Source organism: Papio anubis, chromosome 7, assembly GCF_008728515.1.
Source record: "Papio anubis isolate 15944 chromosome 7, Panubis1.0, whole genome shotgun sequence".
NCBI classification, from domain to species: Eukaryota; Metazoa; Chordata; class Mammalia; order Primates; family Cercopithecidae; genus Papio; species Papio anubis.
Genome location: NC_044982.1, coordinates 16,639,164 through 16,661,498, shown reverse-complemented (window position 1 = coordinate 16,661,498; position 22,335 = coordinate 16,639,164). Strand labels below are relative to the sequence as shown.

Sequence of the window (22,335 nt, the reverse complement as noted above, 5' to 3'; positions counted from 1 at the left end):
TAAAAGGACTAAAGAATTAAAAAGAGCTGGCAGGCCAAATTCTTGAGGCTAGCTTGAACCCAAAGAGGTTAGTGGAAAGAAAGTTGGCATCCCAAAGCCACCTTTGCCCCGAAGGCATTCACTCACATCATGCACTGGGGTTGCGGTCTGGTAGCCTCATGTGGGGACGAGGTCAGAAGTGAAGATACAGGACTTTCCCAATTTGGATCGTCTCACAGGATAACTTTCCCACATTAAGGTGAAATCCAAAGGACTACATGAAAGTTTCCCTGTTGCTGAGCAAAAGAGTAAGAGAAAAATGAAATAAAAAAACGATAATTCACCCCTGAGAAGTTATGAGTGTTGATTGACCCTCACTAGGAGACTCCCTGGGATCCTGGGTCTAAACATACCTTGAGTGAGTACAGAAACTTCTATCTGTGGATCTGTTTTAATATAGTCCCGTACTGATGGTGCTCCAAGGAGCCTGGCAAAAACACATAAACCACTCTGATTTCAAACTGGGCTCGTGAATTCTCCATAAATTATTTTTCAAGGTCGGTGAGCTCCAGAAAGTTGAATACAAACAAGTTTACAAGGAAACTAGTCACCATGAGCAAGAACCAGCAGAAGCAGACATAAATAGACTTCAACTAGATGTTCTATGTTTAAAAATAAATAACTTGAAGTGACTTCAGGGAATACAAAACTATAAAATGTAACATAGGGGATTTTAATAAATGTTTGGTTATAACCTTTTAATACCTTTGTACTTTTAATTCATTAAAAATACTTAAGAGCTTGAGGTACCATGGTAGAAATTAGAGTTTTTCAAAGTAGCAGAAAACAATGTATTGTCAAAAGCAAGAGGTTTCTGATTATATATGTTTATAATTAAGGTTATAATAAACTTTCCAAGGCAATATTCTATTTACATTAAAATAGCAAAATCTGTACCAAATATAAGAACAGGAAATTCTCCCTAATTCACTGTATGAGGCCAATATAACCTTGAAATGAAACAAAGCAAGAAAGTAAAATTACACCTCCATTTTAGACACTCATTTTAGATACACACACAAGCACGCCCGCACACACACACCACCCTAAGTAAAATATTAGCAAACTGAATCCAACTGTGCATTAAAAAGCTAATAGGATAGTACAATTGGGTTTATATCAAAAATGTAAAAGATGAACTGATATTAAAACTATACATATATATACAGACATGTTATTCATCACATTAATGAATTTCAAAAAATAACATCTCGATATAGAAAAGGCATATAGTGAAATTTAATGCCAATTCTTGATTTTTTTTTTTTTTTTGAGACGGATTCTCACTCCGTCGCCCAGGCTGGAGTGCAGTGGCGTGATCTCGGCTCACTGCAAGCTCTGCCTCCCAGGTTCACGCCATTCTCCTGTGCCCACCACCACACCCGGCTTAATTTTTGTATTTTTAGTAGAGACGGGGTTTCACCATGTTAGCCAGGATGGTCTTGATCTCCTGACCTCGTGATCTGCCTGCCTTGGCTTCCCAAAGTGCCGGGATTACTGGTGTGAGCCACCATGCCCAGCCTTGATTTTTTTAAAAATTTAAGTTCTGGGATACATGTGTGGAATGTGTAGGTTTGTTACATAGGTATACAAGTGCCATGGTGGTTTGCTGCACCTATCAATCTGTCATCTAGGTTTTAAGCCCCACATGCATTAGGTATTTGTCCTAATGCTCTCCCTCCCCTTGTCCCCCACCCCCTGACAGGCCCCAGTGTGTGGTGTTCCCCTCCCTGAGTCCATGTGTTCTCATCAATTCTTGATTTTTAAAAAACTCATGATAAACTAGACCAGATGAGAAATTCTTTAATCTGAGAAAGGATCTAACCCCTACAGCTATGATCAAATTAACTGATAAAATATTGAAATCTTTCCCTTTGAGTTTCAGAACAAGACACTATCACCCCTGTAAGTCCTAGCCAGTGCATATGTCAGCAAAAAGAAATAAATGATACAAGGATTGGAAAGGAAGAAAGAATTACTATTTTCCACTGATATCATTATCTTTGTGGATCCTTAAAAATCTACAAAGTTAGCAAGGTTATTAGCTAGAAGATTAACATACAAAAAGCAATTTCGTTTCTATTGTTTCTACAGGTAATTTAAAAAACGTAATTTTCAAAAGCTACCATTTATAATAGCAACAAAAACTATAAAATATGTAGGAAGAAATCCAATAAAAGAAGAAAAAAAGCTGTGTGCAATATAGAGTAGTAATTAAAAGTATGAACTTTATATCTAGGCACCTTGGGTTAGAATCTTGCCTCTGCTATTAACTAGCTGTGTGATCTACAGTAAGTTGTTAACCTCTCTGTGCCTCAGTTTCCTATGTGCAATATCTCATAATAATAGGATCTACCTCAAAAGACTGCTGTAAAGACTGGATACAAATAGAATGGGGGTTGGCATATAAGAAATACAGTATAAGTGAAAACCATTGTGATAATGATAGTGATAGTAGTGTGATGAAATTATAAGAATTTTCTGAAAGGCTTTCAAGAATACCCAATGAAAAATATATCATATTTATGGATAGGAAGACAATATTATTGAGATGTCAACTCTCCAGAAATTCATCTGTAAAGTAAATGTTAATCAAAATGTGAACGGAGTTTTTGGTTCTTAACAAGTTAGTTTCTGGAATTATTATGAGAAAACAAAGAGCTGGAAATAATCAATACACTGCTAAAGACGAAAAGTAAGGAGGGAGACTTGCCCTACCAGTGTTAAGATTTTATGAGGACAGTGAGAAACTGGTGCAGAGACAGATTAAATGACCAATGAAACAGGATAGAAAACACAGGAGCAGAGGCAGCAAAGCAGAACAGCAGAGAAAAGAGGGCACATTCAGTAAACAGAGGGGAAAATACTGATTGTCCATATGGAAAAGGTGACACTGGGTTCTCACACACGCCATACTCATAAATCAACTGTAGAAGAATTACAGATTTAATATTCAAGAGCAAAACTTTAAATTTTATGAAGAAAATATAGGTAATAGGTCTCTGACTTTGGGGGTAATGAAGGGTTTCTTAAACAGGACACAAGCCCTCTAACTATGACAAAGATTCATAATTTAACCAAACTAAATTTTACTTATGTCTCAAAAGACGCTTGAAGAAAGTGAAAAGACAAGCCACAAGCTGGGAGAAGATATTTGTTAACTAGACCGAATATTTGTACTGAGAACATCTATAAAGAACACATTCAAATAAACAGAAAATGCAATCGAAAAATGGGTCAAAACCGTGAACAGGTATGTCACAGAGGAGACTAGTAAACGTGAAGAGATAAGAGAGAGAACTCATCATTAATCAGGGTAACACGAATCAAGCCGACAATGAGATATTAAACCCACTCAACGGGGAAAGATTAAGAAGTCTGGCGGTCAGGCGGGCGCGGTGGCTCACGCCTGTAATCCCAGCACTTTGGGAGGCTGAGGCGGGCGGACCACGAGGTCAGGAGATCGAGACCATCCTGGCTAACACAGTGAAACCTCGTCTCTACTAAAAATACAAAAAATTAGCCAGGCGTGGTGGCGGGCACCTGTAGTCCCAGCTACTCGGGAGGCTGAGGCAAGAGAATGGCGTGAACCCAGGAGGCGGAGCTTGCAGTGAACCGAGATCGAGCCACTGCACTCCAGCCTGGGCGACAGAGCGAGACTCCGTCCGTCTCAAAAAAAAAAAAGAAAGAAAAAAAAAATAAGTCTGGCAAGAGTTGGAGAGGATGCCCATCAACAGAATATACTGTTGGTGGGAATGTAAATTGATATGAATTATTGAAAATATCATTTGGCATTATGACATTCCAGCACTATGTAAGTAAACATTTGTGTACCTTACAACCTAGCAATTCCATTCCTAAGTACATATCCAGAGAAGCATTTGCACATGGGCACTAAGAGTTACGATACAAACGTGTTCATACAGTATTAATAAGAAGAGAAAAAGGAAACAAAATTGGGGAAAAGAAAACTAAATGCCCATCAACCAAAGAATAGACAAACTGTGGTAAATCCATACAGTGGAATGCTATACTATTTTATTTTTTTAGAGACAGGATTTTACTCTGTCACCCAGGCTAGAGAGCAGTGAGTGGCACAAGCATAGCTCACTGCAGCCTCAAACTCCTGCAGCCTCGAACTCCTGCAGCCTTGAATTCCTGGGCCCAAGTGATCCTCCCACCTCAGCCTCCCCAGTAGCTAGGGCTATAGGTATGTGCCACCACACCTGGATAATTTTTATTTTGTATTTTTTATAGAGACGGGGTCTTGCTTACTGCTTGGAGAGTCTTGAACTCCTGGCCTCGACAGGTCTTCCCACCTTGGCCTCTCAAGGTGCTAGTATTATAGGCGTGAACCACTGTGCCCAGCCGCTAAACAGATTTTAAATGAGTGAATTATACATAAAACAAGGATAAATATTAGAAACACTATTGAGTGAAAAAAAGCAAGTCACAAAGACTATATACATTTGACATTCTTTTTTACAAAGTTTAAAAACAAGGAAGATTAAACATTAGAGAAACATATAGGAAAAATATGTATATGTGCATTTTTTTTTTTTTTTGAGACGGAGTCTTGTTCTGTCACCTAGGCTGGAGTGCCGTGGCATGATCTTGGCTCACTGCAACCTCCACCTCCAGGGTTGAAGCAATGTCTCAGCCTCCTGAGTAGCTGGGACGACAGGCGCACATCACGCCCAGCTAAATTTTTCTATTTTTAGTAGAGACGGGGTTTCACTGTGTTAGTCAGATGGTCTCGGTCTCCTGACCTTGTGATCCGCCCACCTCGGCCTCCCAAAGTACTGAGATTGCATGAGCCACCACGCCCAACCACGTGTGTGTATTTTTAAAGCATGGGAATAATAAACACTTCAGGATACTGGTTCCTATGGAAAAATGCAGGAAGATAGGATGGAGGAGTGCACCGGTATATGTGAGTTAATGGTAATATTGTAGTTCTTGAGTTGAACGCACTAATTTTATTGTTAAACACACTAACTTAAATAAAGCAGTCGTGCATGGAAAAATTATATTTAAAAAATTAACTACACACATTTACAAATTTACATCTAGTTACAATTTGATTCATAGTATTGCACCATAGTTTTAATTTATGCAAACTTAATATGCCATTTTGGAATAATTTACCATAACATTTAACTTATTTATACAACCTGTTGGAAAGACTAGCATGTAAATACGGTTGAAAATAAGGAAGGAAAACAGTATACATTATTTCCATAAAGCTAATTTAAGCAAGTATGATAAACAGTTCCTTCAGTACTAAGAAACTAAAACGATGTCATCACCAAAAAGCTAAAAGTACTGAAACCTATGTTTCTATGAAACCTAAGGAAATCTAGAAATGCACACCAACTTTATAAAAATAAAGAATAACATTATTATTCTATAATCCATCATAGTGGAAAACACCTTGTGCCAGGGCCAAGAATTCTGGGTCCTAATCCTATTCCATGCCCACATTCACCCCCACCAAGGTGTGAGACCTTGCATTGGTCATTTAACTTCGCATGTGTAAAATAAGGGACTGTACCATATGCTCTTTGAGGCTCTTTTTATGGTGAAAATCTATGTATGACCCTATAAGAAACCAGTTTTACGAAGAATTAGCAAAATCATGATGTGATTTTCTTTTTCTCGTTTTTGTTTTGCTGTTTTTTTTTTTTCTTTTTGAGACAGGGTCTCGCTCTGTTGAACAGGCTGGAATGCAGTGGTACAATCTCAGCTCACTGCAACCTCCATCTGCCAGGTTCAAGCAATTCTCCTGCCTCAGCCTCCTGAGTAGCTGGGACTACAGGCCCGCGCCACCACGTGTGGCTAATTTTTGTATTTTTGGTAGAGACAGGGTCTCGCCATGTTGACCAGGCTAGTCTTGATCTGCTGACGTCAAGTCATCCACCCACCTCGCCTCCCAAAGCGCTGGGATTACAGGTGTGAGCCACTGTGACTGGCCTCTTTTCCGCCCCGCCCCGCCCCGCCCTGCCCCGCCTCGCCTGGCCTCGCATTGCCTCTTTCTTTCTTTTTTAGGAGGGCAAAGTATCACTCTGTCATCCAGGCTGGGGTGCAGTGGTACAATCATAGCTCATTGAAACCTCCAACTTCTGGGCTCAGAGGATCCTCCTGCTTCAGTCTTCTGAGTAGCTGGGACTTCAGGGGTGTGCCACAATGCCCAGCAAATTTTTTTTTCATTTTCTGTAGTGACGGGGTCCTGCTATGTTGCCCAGGATGGTCTTGAACTCCTGGCCTCAAGCGATCCTCCCACCTCGGCCTCCCAAAGAGCTGGGATTCCAGGAGTGAGCCACCACGCTTGGCCTGCAATTTTCTTATATAAATATCATCATATGCAATTTAGTACTCAAATGCCTTTGGATGATGATAATGTCCACAAGCTCTATGGAGAGAATGAAATATTAATACAGCACTGCCATCAGAATAGGTAAAATGAAAAAGTTGTGTTACACAGAGAGAGTTGCCAAGTGGTAGACAAATTTGCTTTTTGGTAGGTCAGACTTGTTTTATGGTATAGCCTTTTCATGCAACTATACTGAGGCTAAAAAATCATAATTTAAGCAGTAAACATTGAATTCTATAATGTAAAAGAACTTGAAAATAATGTAAATCTCAGAGAAATGTTCAAACTGGCTAATTTAGAAAAAGAAAGATGAGCAAGTGTTCAAAGATAATGTGAGTATTGCAATAGGCAGAAAATCACAAGGGAGACCCCATTTGTATGCTCAAGTAACACTACACACATGTTCTCCAAAATTCTAGACTTTGGACATGCCAAAGAGTCCCACACTTTTTTCTTTTTTTCACGTTCTCTCTAAAACCTCTGGGAAAATATCCAGTTATACATCAAAAGATAATCCCTCCCCCACAAAAAATGAGGACAGGCCACAAGTGGGTGAAAATTTCTGTGACTCACACATAAGAAAGAATTAGTACCCAGAATATATAAAGAGCCCCTATAAATCATTTAAAAACAGACTACCCAATATTTTTTATGTGGGCCAATCACATAAATAGGAAATTGACATTGAACAGGAAACCCAAAGGGCTAGGAGACATGATGAACTTTGTAAGTAATGAGAAAAATTAAAAATCACAATAAGATGCCATTTCACACCCATCAAATTGGCAAAAACTAGAGTTCAGTAACAAGTGCTGGTGGGTATATAGATAGAAAGGAATTCTGGTGATACTGTGAACTGGCCCAACCACTTGGGAAACAAGTCAACTGCTGATATGAATACGCTAAAGACCCTGCCACTCCACTCTACAGGGTAAACCTGCTTAATGTGGGCTGCATTTTAGCAAACCAATCCCTCCAATAGAACTATGTCACTAAGAAAGCTGAAATTTCTATTACTCTCTTACACTTGGAGTCGATATTTTAATTGATATTGGAGGGGAAAAGAAGGTGCTGGTTATTGTGCCCCCTGGTGCCCCAACAGAATACTATACAGCAGGGAGAATAAATGAAAGATACATGGATCAATGTGGATAATTCCTAAGAATAAAATAAGAGAAAAAGCATTTATATATGCATTTATATAAGGTATAAAAATAAGCAAAACAATACTCTGTATTATTTAAGATATATAAATCTATGTCATAAAATATAAAGACATACACGAATGATTTAAAAAAAAAAAATCAGGACAGTGATGATCTCTAGGGCAATCAGGCAGGGCTACCCAGGGGGCTTTAACCATGGCTAGAATGGAATATTTTGTTTCGTAACCGGGGAGGAACATAAATGTACAAATTTTCTGACTTGAATATTCATTTCATATATGCATCATATACACTTACATACCACACATACATCTGTGAGAAAATAAGAAGCACAGCTGAAAAAGCCACGAGGGCTACCTAGAATGTCTTGCCCTGTCACATTCAGGCTTTGTCAGCTGTTTTCCAGAACCTTCCAGAACACAGCCAGTGGGAAGAAGGATTGGCCATACCTGGAGATAGATACTAAATGTGGTACTGACTTCTACAGTTTTATTCTAAATAGGAGGAAAATCTATCAAACCACCGAATCAGGGAGAGTTAGAAAGAACAAAGCAAAACAAACATCCAGGGAGTGGAATTACTATCAGCAAATCACAGAAAGACTTCTAGAGCTTACCTTTGCCATCATGAAACCTAAATTATTGCTTTTTTTTCTTTTTTAATAACAAAGTCTTTTGTTAATTATCTCTGAAGGAAGATTCAATAACTGCTCTTGGTAATGCATTTCAACATCTTATAAATCACTGGAAAGTTTAATTCGGTGGAAATTTTAAGTCAGTATATTACGGCTACATATGGTATGAAGACACGCGGAAAGGAAATAGTCTACATTATTTCCTGATCCTCTAGTGTAAATCAGACACTCTGATCATAACCATTGTAACAGAAGATCTGTGCTGCCTCATTTAAAAGAATACGTTTGTAAACTTTCAGATATTTTATTAAACTGTTAATTTTTTTAAAAACTTCCCTTATTCTTCCCAGAAGAGAGGTACTCAAATGATAAACACTTCTTGGTCTCATGCTTAAGTAGGCCTCAAAATCATTTTTTTATGTCTTGTATCGCCAGTGGAGAGAAACAAATGATGACTATGTTAACATTACATATCACTGCCATTTAGATTAGATATTTGGCCCTTATGATCATTTTACTGCTTGTAACCTAAGTATAAATAAGATGGTACAAAAGATAGGTGCTCACTAATTGAAATAATAGACATAATCTAGGGAAGTTGCTCTAAAATGAAAGTCTATCACAATTTCTTCTGCATTCATATGTAAAATGGCCCAAGTGGATTCATCAGTTTCTTGGGCCCGGCACGTACCAAGAAAGTATCTGTTGAACTGAATTTAACTGATAATGGGAAAGAAACATGAAAAGCAGGTGAGGGCTCCAAGCCAGGATACAGCAACCCACTAGCATGACTTTGTACACTGGGAATGCCAGAAAATCTACACATCTTGAGAAGTCTAAGGTCTTTCTTTGACTCTTCATTTCCCTGTAAGGTACAGGGACATAAATATATAATACAATATAAATACACAACATGGTGTGAGATATGATATGACATGATGGAATGTGACACAATACGGAATATAATATGGGTTGAGTTATCCCTAACCCAGAATCTGAAATCTGAAAGCTCCAAAATCTGAAACTTTTTGATATTATACATGGTATTCAAATACAATGCTCACTGGAATGCATAAGATTTCAAATTTTCAGATTGGGCATGCTCAACCAGTAAGTATAATGCAAATATTACAAAATCTAAAAAAAAATCCAAAATCCAAAACACTTCTGGTCCCATGCATTTCAGGGAAGGGCTACTCACCCTGTAATATAAAAGAAAGAAGGTAGCACCCATGACTAATGCAGCATCTTGCCCCGCCTACCTCTCAAATTTCGCTCAGACCTTGCTGCCTCTTTTTCGCTGCAATCCAGCCACTGTGGTTTTCTCTTAGTTTCTCAGTCCCTCTAGGCTTATACCCATCTCAGACCCTTTGCAACTGCTCTTCCTCTTTCTGCGTGGCTCTTCGTCATTTAGGTCTCAGTTCAAGTGTCAGCCCTCAAAAATGTCTTCCCTAGCTTCCCAATTTTAAGCAACCCCTTCCCCATTCAATCGTATTCTGTATTTATTTTATTTTTCTTATAGTGTTTTATCTCTATCTGAAATTAACTTGCTTGTTTACTCAGTTATTATCTGTAAACTCCCTGACAGCAAGGACTTTGTTTGCTGTGTTGGTGGCTCCATTCTCAGCATCTAGAATGGCCCCTGGTATATAGAAGGTGCTCCAATAACCACTTTCTAGTAGATTAATAAAAATATGCCAGCCCAATTTAAAATCCTTAATCTCCAAGGCCTCCAAGAATATAACAAATGTGTTTCCTATTTTATCTAATTCATATTGGGTTTACTTAAAATAGTGGGGGAGGGCAGAGGAAAATAGAATACTTAGAATTAGATCATTAATACTTAAGATTAGATATTAGAGAGAGTTGATACCACTCAGAACACCACTGAACTAAAGGCTGTTATTTAATTTACGTATTTTAATCATACCGATCTGAGCCATTCAAGACTAAAAATAAATCATTTCGCTATTTTTACTCTAGGCGCTAATTTAATTATATTCTGTTACTAAAGCTATCACATTATTTTCTATCCAAATTACCTTGTACTTTTCTAGCAATGATATTAGCTATCTCAATACGTCACAGGTATTCTTGTAGTATAAGAGATAGCAAGAGGTGAAACACAATGTGAACATATTACTGAATAAAATGTGATTCCTTCTCTCAGCCAGAAAAAGGAGACGCAACACATTAGGTCAGTCATTAGGAGTAAAAAGCCCCAAGAACAATGCTGCATCTGCGTTACACATTAATCTGGCTCCCCTACATGTCTACCAGAATTTGAATAACTGTGTTTTACTGAATACACATTTAAAGCAGAAAGCTACCCCTCACAAAACAAATTCAAGAAGCGTTCAAACACAATTTTGCTGGCAGAGTTTCAGAATCTAACTATAGTGAGATATTTTGTCTCAGATTTAAACCTCCTCATTTTTCAAGCTAACCTGTTGTAACTAATAGGTTTTAAAATAATGGACAACCACAGAACTACAAAAAAAATTCCACTTTCATAAGGCCAAAGATCATTCTGTCTGATACGGTTTCATTTTGAAAACTTCATGCATTTGAAAAAAAATTACATACTCCTGGAAGAAATGGTCATTTTCCATGAAAGAAAATGTTACTGGGATACAGCTTTAGCACGAAAGTGAAATATACACTGTTAAGCAAAAGCTGTTTTGCTATTTGGCGAATAGAGAACTTGTTTCCTTATAATGGGTAAAAGAGAAGGGGAGGGGCAATTCTGGGTAGTTGCAAATGAAGAACACAAGAATGCAAAGTTTTAAAAACACATTTGAGAAAATATTAGCACTTTAAATCAATGTTAATTTTGGACTACGTTCAAGAAACTACAAGAGATAAAACAGAACTATGGTATCAGGGCATGTGAATAACCACAATTTATTATCTACCTTTAAGATCACTTCTTAGAAGTGCAGAACTTTGAAATGCATTAAAACTTTGGTTCAAGAAGCATCTCAAGCCACATCTATCATATGTATACAATGGAACAAAAACTCAGGGATTAATGTGGCAAAAGGCATGGCATCAGATGGATTCCCTTTTTTTTCAATATTTATACACATATTTTATTACTTCTCTTCCTCTAGAGAACTCTAACACAAACATATCTGTTATTATTATTATTATTACTATTATACTTTAAGTTCTAGGTATATGTGCACAACCTGCAGGTTTGTTACACAGGTATACACGTACCATGTTGGTTTGCTGCATCCATCAACTTGTCACTTACATTAAGTATTTCTCCTAATGCTAGCCCTCTCTCAGTACCCCACCGCCTGACCAGCCCTGGTGTGTGATGTTCCCCACACTGTGTCCATGTGTTCTCATTGTTCAACTCCCACATGTGAGTGAGGACATGCAATGTTTGGTTTTCTGTCCTTGTGATAGTTTGCTGAGAATGGTGGTTTCCAGCTTCATCCATGTCCCTGCAAAAGACATGAACTCATCCTTTTTTACGGTTGCATAGTATTCCATGGTGTATATGTGCCACATTTTCTAAATCCAGTCTATCACTGATGGACATTTGGGTTGGTTCTCAGTCTTTGCTATTGTGAATAGTGCTGCAATAAACATATGTGTGCATGTGTCTTTATCATAGAATGATTTATAATCCTTTGGGTATATGCCCAGTAATGGGATTGCTGGGTCAAATGGTATTTCTAGTTCTAGATTCTTAAGGAATCGCCACACTGTCTTCCACAATGGTTGAACTCATTTACACTCCCACCAACAGTGTAAAAGCATTCCTATTTCTCCACATCCTCTCCAGCATCTGTTGTTTCCTGACTTTTTAATGATGGCCATTCTAACTGGTGTGAGATGGTATCTCATGGTGGTTTTGATTTGCATTTTTCTGACGACCAGTGATGATGAGCATTTTTGCATATGTCTATTGGCTGCATAAATGTCTTCTTTTGAGAAGTGTCTGTTCATATCCTTTGCCCACTTTTTGATGGGGTTTTTTCTTGTAAATTTGTTTAAGTTCTTTGTAGATTCTGGATATCAGCCCTTTGTCAGATGGGTAGATTGCAAAAATTTTCTCCCAGATGGGATCCTTTGTTGGGGGTGGTCCCCTAGACCACCCCTCAAGTTTTGAGATTTGTTACTTTTTTCTATGCCCTTTGGTCAAAGTCACAAGTCAGCTCTGATTTGGGGGGTGGAGAAATAAATTCTTCCTCCTGATGGGAAGAGAGCCAAGTCACTTTACACAGGTGCATGAACAGGGATGGAAGGAGCTATGACCATCTCTGCAAACAATCTACTACTGTATCCTATGAATACATGTGGTCCCTTTCTAGTGAAATGGGTCTCTGAATAATAAGGCTTGGAGGATTCACAGGAGATCTCTTAAGTCAATGAAGTCAATATATGAGATATTTACTATAGTTACCATAAAAATTCCTCTCTTTACCCAAGCACATGAAGCATGAAGACTTGTACTTTCTAGGTATAGAGCAATGTTCCAGATGTTAGGGAGAGATCTAGACCCAGCCCTAACCACCACTAAGAGAGAAACAGATCACACAGACGAAGAGTTGTATAGCAATGCCAGTCAGATGGCATGTGCTTAGTGCAAAATGACAGGTATAGAGCCTATTGTCACAAGCATTGAAAAGAAGGGATATTCACTGAGGAATGAGCTGATCAAAACACATCTTTCAGGAGAAGACCCAGTCTCATGCTGAGGAAGGGACAGGGCTCACGGAGCAGGGAAAAGGGGAGAGGCCATCTCAGAAGAGTTATCATGTACAAAAGGGGATGTAGAAAATGGGCACAATGTATTTAGGTAACTAGTTCATCTGGAGAGAAGTAACAGGAAAAAGAGCCTAGAAGAAGAGGAGGAGTCAGAGAGTAGCCAGCCTTGAAGACTGAGTTATGGAGATTGGCCTTTAGCCTGTCCATTTAGGTGGGAGGCCTAGACACTAAGGATGAGAAGCAGGCTGACAGCAGAAAGACACTGAATGAGGGAAGGGACTTGGTAATTGAATGGATTTAGAGCAAAGATGGAAAAGGAAAAATCAATGACTGCAAGAATGAAACAGAAAATCATGATATCACTGACAGAAACAGAAAGAACAACAAGGGATCAGGATGATGACCTTCACTTTAAATACGGTGAACTCAAGGTGACAACAAGCAATGTGAAACATTTTCAGCTATTTAAAGTGTGGGACTTTGGGAACATTATCTAACCTCTCCAAGCTCAGTTTTCTTATCTGTAAAATAGAAATAGTAATAATACTGTACATCTCATAAGGTTATCACGAGGATTACATGAAATACTGACAATGCCTGGCACTCATTAGAGCACTAAAAAAAATTTAAAAAAAAAAGGTAACTTTCTCCATCATCATCATCCAGTTTATCATTTGACAAATAGCCCAATAACTCTTTTCTGTCACATCAATTCATGACTACCCGATATATCTGTTAATCAGGCTTGGTTTTGTTTCAATACAACTGAGATAATTTAAAACATCCCATTCTAATGGCAGTCCTTGTAAATTTCCTACAGCATTTGGGTTTGGGTGATTTATAGCCAGAAAATGGCTTCAATTCTATGACAAATTCATTACTGCAACTCATTGAAATTAGTATGTCAGCTAACCCATCTAAATTAGAAGTGAACATCTGATGTCTACAGTTTTTCCTAAGAAACATAACCTAGTAGGTTTTACATTGAAAAACTGAAAACAGAAAATTGTGTGTGATTTCATGATAATTTGCAACATGCTAAAAATGCCTTTGAGATGAAAGATTTTGTTTTGCTTTGTTTGGGGAATATGAAAATAAGATTAAAGAGTATAACATTTTATGGTAATGTTGTAGCCAGGAGGGGAACATTAGCACTGGGAAAATTGAGAGAAGGAAAATTCCAAGTCAGTTTGAGAATTTAACATTATTAGTATACTGGACAGTGAAACACATATTTATCATGTACATAGTAGGTGCTTAATGAACTTTTGTGAAATAATGTTAAATGAAATTAATGAAACCAAATTATTTTGTCTTTTCTTCTCTATTTCTTACCATTAGATCACTGTATATTAATTATAATATTCTTTAAACAGTGAGTAAACAAAAGGTTTAGAAAGAGAGAATCAAGGTATTTTAAAGCTAGAAGTCCTTCAGAAGTAGAAACTGAAGTCCAGGGAGGTTAACAGACATCAGTTTCCCATGACAGACGCCTACATCAGTTTCCCACGACTATGATATTCAAACTCGGAAGAACTGACCAACAGCCCCTGCACATCCCACTACCCCATGATGGAGCAGAAAGAGTTACAGAGAAACTCAAGTTGGTCAGTTCTGTGATTTGTTTGAAGGTCTAACAAAAGGTTGAGATGAGCAGATGGCTTCTGAGAAATGTGGACTTCAATTATTTAAGCCATAAATGTTTCCTATTATGATGATGTTTAAACAGTTCATGACAGTCTAAAATACAGATGTTTTTGGCCATTAACACCATCACATTTTACAGTATTGCAGTATGAGGTTTTTGATATTTTTATCAAAAGATTGTCTGACCAAATTGCCAGAAATCAGGCATTTTATAAAAAGAATGTACAATTCAGCTAAAGTGTTTTCATATATCCCCAACCTTAGGGCTATGAAAAGGGTTATGGCCATAGATTATATAGCTCTATTTTTTACTATGAAAATTTATGTGCTGTCTAGATCTTTATTCTATTGAAATTGTACCGGAAAGGCCCTTAAATAAAATGGTTCCTTCAAAATCTACAGACTGTAGTAGATCTGATTGATAAAGAGATTCAAAATCCCTTTTTAAGGGTACCCCTGTGGGGAGAGAGAAAAAGGCAAGGCAAAGATCCTCCTTTACATGGTGGCTGTATCTATTTGTGTTTCCAACGTGGAGTCAGACTGTCTGGTCCAAGCCGAATTCCAGCAGTTAATGGGATCTTAGCAAAGTCACTCAGCTGCTTTGTACCTGTTGCCTCATCAGTAAAATGGGAATAATCACAGTAGCCATCTCATGGGGTCGTTGTGAGGATCAAATGAGTTAATGCAACTAAAGCATTTAGAACAGGGCTTGGCACACAGTGAGCACTAGGTATCAGTTAGCTATTTTTATCACTCCCTTACATCTACTTACTCACTGGAATAGCCCCCTAGCTGGGCAGGATGTGATACCACTGTCATCTCTCAATTATTCATAGTGAAGAGGAGGGGTGGAACTTTCAAGGTTAATACCTATTTGGCTGTTGTCAAATATTCCTGAAGTCAAAAACCTTTTATGTTCTCCCACTTTCCCTAGGGTTAAGTCTAGACACCATAGTAACAACATGAATAAGTAGAGAGAGCTAGTTATGGGCCAGGCACAGTATTTTTATGGGCATTCGCTCACTTAATCCTCCAAACAATTCTGGTGTAGGTTCTCTTAATACCTGCAGTTTATACATGAAGAAACTAAGGCACAGAGAAGTTAAGCAACTTGCCCTGGAAATCCAAACTCCAAAATGCTCCAAAATCTGAAACTTTCTGAGCACAAATATTACACCACAAGTGGAAAATTCCACACATAAGTATTTAAGACAAACTTTTTATGCACAAAATTATGAAAAATACTATATAGAATTACCTTCAGGCTTTGTGTATAAGGTATATATGAAACATAAATGAATTTTGTGTTTAGACTTGGGTCCCATTCTTATCTCATTATGCATTTGCAAATATTCCAAAATCTGAAAAAATAAAAAATCTGAAACATTTCTGCTCCCAAGCACTTTGGATAAGGGATACTCAACCTTTAGCTAGTTCCCCTCACCTTACCTCAATCCATCTTATCAAATGTAGTGTTCTGTATAGGTATACAATGGAGATCAATTGTGAAGTATCTAGGATACTCAACTACTAGTGGGAAAGAGAGGGCTAGGAGGATTCCCTCAGCAGCAGGTTTGTTCTACACTGGCTGGGCAGGAAGGGCCAACGTGTGAATGGCAATGAATTTCAGGGGTCAAAGGAGATCACTGAACTCAGGCTAGATCTAAGCTGGCACCAAAATCCCAGGGGAGCCAAGACAATAGGCAAAACAACAGACTCTTCTGGGCAATGGTAAAACCTGGATCCAGTCGGTGCTCCAGATGACACATTTAGTGTAGAGCAAGAGCCAGCCCAGAGCTAGGGAGAAGACACAGTCCCGGCCTTTAAGACAGGCAGCTAGAGAAAGGGAGCTGATGTCTGAGATGAGCCCTCATGCTAATCAGAAAAATGCATGCTGGGCTGGACAAACATTGTGGGGTTAAAGAGAAGGCTGAGGCCAGGCGCGGTGGCTCAAGCCTGTAATCCCAGCACTTTGGGAGGCCGAGAGGGGCGGATCACGAGGTCAGGAGATCGAGACCATCGTGGCTAACATGGTGAAACCCTGTCTCTACTAAAAAATACAAAAAACTAGCTGGGTGAGGTGGTGGGCGTCTGTAGTCCCAGCTACTCGGGAGGCTGAGGCAGGAGAATGGCCTAAACCCGGGAGGGGGAGCTTGCAGTGAGCTGAGATCCCGTCACTGCACTCCAGCCTGGGCGACAGAGCGAGACTCCGTCCCCCCCCGCCGCAAAAAAAGAGAAGGCTGAGTTGGGAAAGTGGTCCCTAGACTCAGCCCAATTAGAGGCTATTCTTGCCACATTTTAATCCATTCTCCACACTACACTAGGAGAGATCATGTCAACTATAAGTCTGATTGCGTCGGTTGGGCATGACTCACACCTGTAATCCCAGCACTTTGGGAGGCCGAGGTGGGTGGATCACCTGTGGTGAGGAGTTTGAGACCAGCCTGGCCAACATGGCAAAACTCCGTCTCTACTGAAAATACAAAAAATTAGCTGGGCATGGTGGCACGCGCCTGTAATCCCAGCTACTTGGGAGGCTGAGGCAGGAGAATCACTTGAAGCTGGGGGGACGGAAGTTGCAGTGAGCCGAGATGGCGCCATTGCACTCCAGCCTGGGTGACAGGGCAAGACTCTGTCTTTAAAAAAAAAAAAAAAGTCTGATCACCTCACTTTCCTACGTAAAACATTTCGATGGCTTCCTGGTATCCTCAGGATAAAGTCTGAACTTGACAAATCTTACAAGACTCTCCTCATCTGACACTGCCTATCGCTCTAGTCTCATCACTCTGCATTCATCCTTCTGATTGCACCCACCCACTGAAAAAAAAATAGGTGTATTTGATAGTAGGCTAACTATGCGTAACAACTCTCAGTTATTCATACTCTCCCACTGACCCCTGCAGATGCATTCTGTCTAGAATATGCCTTCCCTCCTTGCCTGGCTAAGACAAAGTCCGGCAAATGGAGACCATCCTCCAGGTCTCACGCTGGCTATCACTTCTCTGATGTCAGCCTTGGTGCCCCCTCCCCAGTCTGCACTAAGCCTTCTTCTTGTCCATAGTACTTTGTAGTCATCTTTCAGGATTAACCATCTTGGATTCTAACCACCTATATTCTCAACTAGACTCCAAGCTCCTAAAGGGCAAAGCAATGTCTATCTTGTTCATTTTCATATAATTCCAGTATCTGCAATGCAGAAGATTCTAACAAATATGTGTTTCCAAAACAAAGAAAGATATAAGCCTGAGAATAAAAAAGCACGGGGAAAGATCTCTCTTACAGTGATTCGGGGACAAAGAGAAGGCAAGAGAATATGTTGGCCACATTAAGTGTGAGGTGAAGGCCACACATACAATCAGGGGTTGAGAGGATTTAAAATGTCTAGTGACCGGGTGCAGTGGCTCATGCCTGTAATCCCAGCACTTTGGGAGGCCGAGGCGGGCAGATCACTTGAGGCCAGGAGTTTGACACCAGCCTGGCCAACATGATGAAACCCTGTTTCTACTAAAAAAACAAAAATTTGCTGGGCGTGGTGGTGGGCGCCTGTAATCCCAGCTACTCGGGAGGTTGTAGCAGGAGAATAGCTTGAACTGGGAGGCGGAGACTGCAGTGAGCTGAGATTGTGTCACTGCACTCCAGCCTGGGCAACAGAGTGAGAATCTGTCTCACATACATACATACATACAAAAAATGTCTAGAGAAGGTCTAAGTTTCGTCACTGAATGTTTAGTTACAAAAAAATGGGTGTCTTGGGGTACTTATGTCACTTGGAGTGTTGCCAGCTTCACTTGGAAGACAGGTGAGTCGGACGGGTTTTTATCTTGTGGGGAGAAGCAGGAAGAATGGCAGAGGAGGGAGAACAAAAAGATTCAGAAAAGTTAAGCTACTTCTATTTCTTTAGAATTAACATGAGCCTAATGATTGGAGGACACGGTAAAAAAAAAAAAAAAAAAACAAAGAGCTAAATAAAGAGAAGTGGAGACAATGTAGTATAACATTAGGATGTACAAAGTACAAACTATAAAGCCTATTTTGTTTTAATAATTAACAAAGGTGCACCTAGTACACACACTATGGATCAGGCTTGGGGGAAGAAGACAAATGAATCCAAGACTACTCATTTTGTGAGAGCTTAAAGCAAACAACTTTTAGCAGTATTTTAAAGCAAGCTAGTAAAATAAATAGAAGTGAAGTCCAAGGGATTTAAACATGAAAATTTGGGGGAAAAAGAACTTCGCAAAGCAAAACAGACAAAATACAAGGCTAACCAAACAAAGGCTAAATCAAATAAATAGGCATTGCCGTGTGCCCTGGAGAACTGCCAAGGAGAGTAAATTTCAACAAAGAATGCTTCTGCCACCAGTTAGGAAAACTTCAATTCCAGAAAGGCTGAAGGAATGCTTCAGGCACTGCCGAGTGACAAGGGGGGTTTGGGGGTGGAGAGGCAGCAGGTCAGACGTTATTTCAGACTATGTAGACAAACACGAGAACCTTCCTCAAGACATGTAAAGGCAGCCCACTCCCTCCCAACGTGCTCCACACACAGCTCCTTGTAAGAAACAAATCCAGGTCAAAGATGAGAAATTTGCATCTTCAAGGACTGCCTGTAGCAGCCTTCTCTTCTCAATTTGCAGATAAAAAGACCCTTGTAAATACTTCTTAGCCACCATCCTAGTATCCACAGTCTTGAGATGTTAACAAGTCAATGTAGCATAAGCAAAACAAAGCACCAGCAATCATTGTGTGAGCCTGGACGCTGGGAACAGAGTCCTGTGGCTTTGGGGCTTGAATTGCTGTAGATCAACTGAGTATTACTCTCTAGGTCAGAGCACAGTTCTCCATTCAGTTGTGGCCTGTAGTAGTCATGGCAATAGAAACCACCACTGCCACGGCAGCAGTCCCCACTGACAGAGCACGTGTCCTGTGCCAGGCACAGGGCTGAGCCATTTGCATGAATTATCTCCGTTAAGCCTCCTAACAACCCGTCATTATCTTAATTTTATAGCTGTTCCCTCTACAGATGGGGAAACCAAGGCAAGCTGAGATACTTTTCAAAGGCCTCACAGCTAATAAGCCATGTAGCAGGGATTTAGATCCAGACAATTATTCTGGAACACGCTTTCTTAGCCAACAGAATGGCCAGAAGTCCACAAAAGAAGGCAGTGGCTAATCAACAAGCATTTATTCATTGTTGGTATGGTATAGACTATGAACTATGTGGGTTAAAACTGAGATAAAATGGTTTCATTGAAAAAAGAAAAAGAACTAGAATTCCTTTTACTTCCACTTAAAAAAAATATATCCTGAACTTTATTGGCCTTTAAAGAGAAAAAGGATCTCTATTCTAACGTCTAGCATGTCTATCCAGCAAATATCTAGGTTGTTCAAATCATTAAGGAGACTAACAAAACAGGAGTTGATGATACACAGCTCAGGGGCTTTTTGTTTCTTGTTTTTTTTTTTTTTTTTTTTGATTGGCATTACCTAGGCTGATTTAGTTCTAAACACTGGGGGACCTCAGGATCTGAAGTTCCTTAAGGTTTCCCGGGCTTCCCGGGCTTAGCATTGTTTTTCCCTCAAATTTCTATACTGCTTTCTTTATTGAAATATCTGTACATTAATATACGCTCTTCTTTTTTGCATGACCTATTTTTCCAGTGGGACTGAGGGTGAAAATTACAAATGCATATTTAAAGCCATAGGAATATTTAAATTCTCCCTGTTTTTGTCATACGTTTTTAGTACTTTCTATGCGCGACGAAGATAAAAACTTGTGTGCATGATTAATTGTAATGATGAAAGAATGCTAGGCAGTTGCTTAAGAAACGGGAACAACAAAGGAATAAACTACTGCAGGCATCACCAGGACTGGAATGACACTGCTCTGTGTACTTGATTTCCATGGCAACTAGCAATGGGAAGATGAATGTTTCATAGTCACTCTGCTCTGCAGTACACGTCTATAAATCAAACTTGCATAAAGAGCACAAGATTTCTGCTGTGGGCTGTACCCAGAGCTGGTTTATTTTCCTGTTACTGTATAATTATGGAAAAGAAGCACAAAACAATGAGGTCATTTTTAGTGGGGAACAAACTCAGAAATTACTAATACACCTGCGGCATATGATGCCATTCATCTAGCAAGAAACTAGAAGCAGGCAAGGCAGGCGTGAATGAAAATGCCGCCTGCTTCTGTGGGGAACTCGTTGGCTCTGGCTGAGAACTGCGAATGACAGGCCTGGTGTGCCCTGCCTCCCCTCAGCTCAGCTCTGAGATGGAAGTAGGAGCACCTTAATTAACTGTCGAAGGTACGGCCAAAGTTTTCATTTTGATAATGGGGCGCACATGATACTCCATATTTAGCATGAAAGTTTATTGAGATGGAACAAGTATATATTTATCTACTGAAAATGGCTCATTGTATAGGAGTTAGGATGGAAAAATAATGCCTTGGCATGGAGACCTGAGTTTTGATCCAGGTCTACGTAACCTTGGGTAAGCCATATACGTTTGACTTCCATTTTCTTAGCTAGAAAATAAGAGAGATGGCATATGTGATTCCTAAAGTCCCTGCCACCATCCAATTCTATGATTCCATAATCTCTAAATCTTAAGGGTCTGAATCTTTCAATCGCATCTAATCAAAGATGTTAGTTGTGCCATTCCTAAAAACATATGTACCTTACATAGTTGTATTTTAAAATTCTATACTGGGCTAAAGCTCCTAATTAACAGTGTTTTATGAGTTTACCAACCACGCTGAAGCCTTCTTCTGATTTGTTCATTCTTCCAAACATGATGCTATCAAAAGCTTAATACAACTATCAGTTTTTCAAAGTTAAAAAATTTTTTTTACAATCTTATAAGTTTTTAAAATAATATTTTAAAAAACATTTATCTTTCTTGCTCTTCCATAGATAAGGGCTGCTTATCAATTCCTGCTAAGCAGAAAGCATCCTGCTTCTTGAGTCTGCAGCTCTCAGAAGCATCTTCAGGCTCTCTGGGAATTCATCTTTGTATGTCGGAGACCCAGCAAGAATAATGTTGAGTAAAAGTTTGTGGAATAAATGGATAAATGAATGGTTGGGGACACTGCTGCTACACCTGTCAGCAACCCTGTGCTCCCTTCTCCAATCTTAAACATTTAGGCAGATTCAGATCAACATGGAAGCATCCCAGGGTAGACGGGCAAATATCTGAACACCACATATAGTTAACAATATGAGTATCTCTTTTGTGAGTCTTTACAAAATCCTTGTGGAACTTTACAACCTGGAAACATCTCATCAATGCAGCATGAGGCATCATTAGACACAAGGAGAGACTCCAGTCCTAAGGCCCTGGCTAAGAGCATGGGATGTGGTGGAGGCTCAAAAAGAACCGAGTCTGTGCTTAAACTAGAAAAGGACAGGGTGAGGAGCACTTAATCAGCACATCCGTTATCTCAGGTGATGTTTACGTCAACTCTCACGGGAAGACGCTATTATCTCCATTTTACAAACTGGAAAAACTGAGCAGTAGAGAATCTGCATAAGTAATTAAGAGACAGTTATGAAAGGCTGGGAACAGTGGCTCACGCCTGTAATCCCAGCACTTTGGGAGGCTGAAGCAGGTGGATCACTTGAGGCCAGGAGTTGGAGACCAACCTGGCCAACACGGTGAAACCCCATCTCTACTAAAAAATTAGCCAGGTGTGGTGGTGCACACCTGTAGTCCCAGCTACTTGGGAAGCTTAGGTATGAGAATCACTT

General features: G+C 39.5%; 1 protein-coding gene across 9 annotated transcripts in view; it reads right to left on the bottom strand.

Moving 5' to 3' along the window:
- The window catches only part of EFCAB11 (EF-hand calcium binding domain 11), a 160,660-nt gene that overhangs the window by 96,165 nt on the left and 42,160 nt on the right, over positions 1-22,335 (bottom strand). Inside the window, exons 6-7 of one of the 9 annotated variants that reach the window (XM_031669038.1) lie at positions 393-466; positions 127-275 (exon numbers count right to left, since the gene is read on the bottom strand). The exons of 5 other annotated variants lie outside the window; for them this stretch is intronic. In XM_031669038.1, the coding sequence (XP_031524898.1) occupies positions 157-275; positions 393-466 (193 nt within the window). In that variant the 3' untranslated portion in view covers positions 127-156. Of the gene's footprint in view, positions 1-126; positions 276-392; positions 467-6,334; positions 6,452-22,335 lie in introns of those variants that run through there. 3 more of the 9 variants (XM_031669040.1, XM_031669041.1, XM_021941940.2) reach the window with 3 other exon arrangements.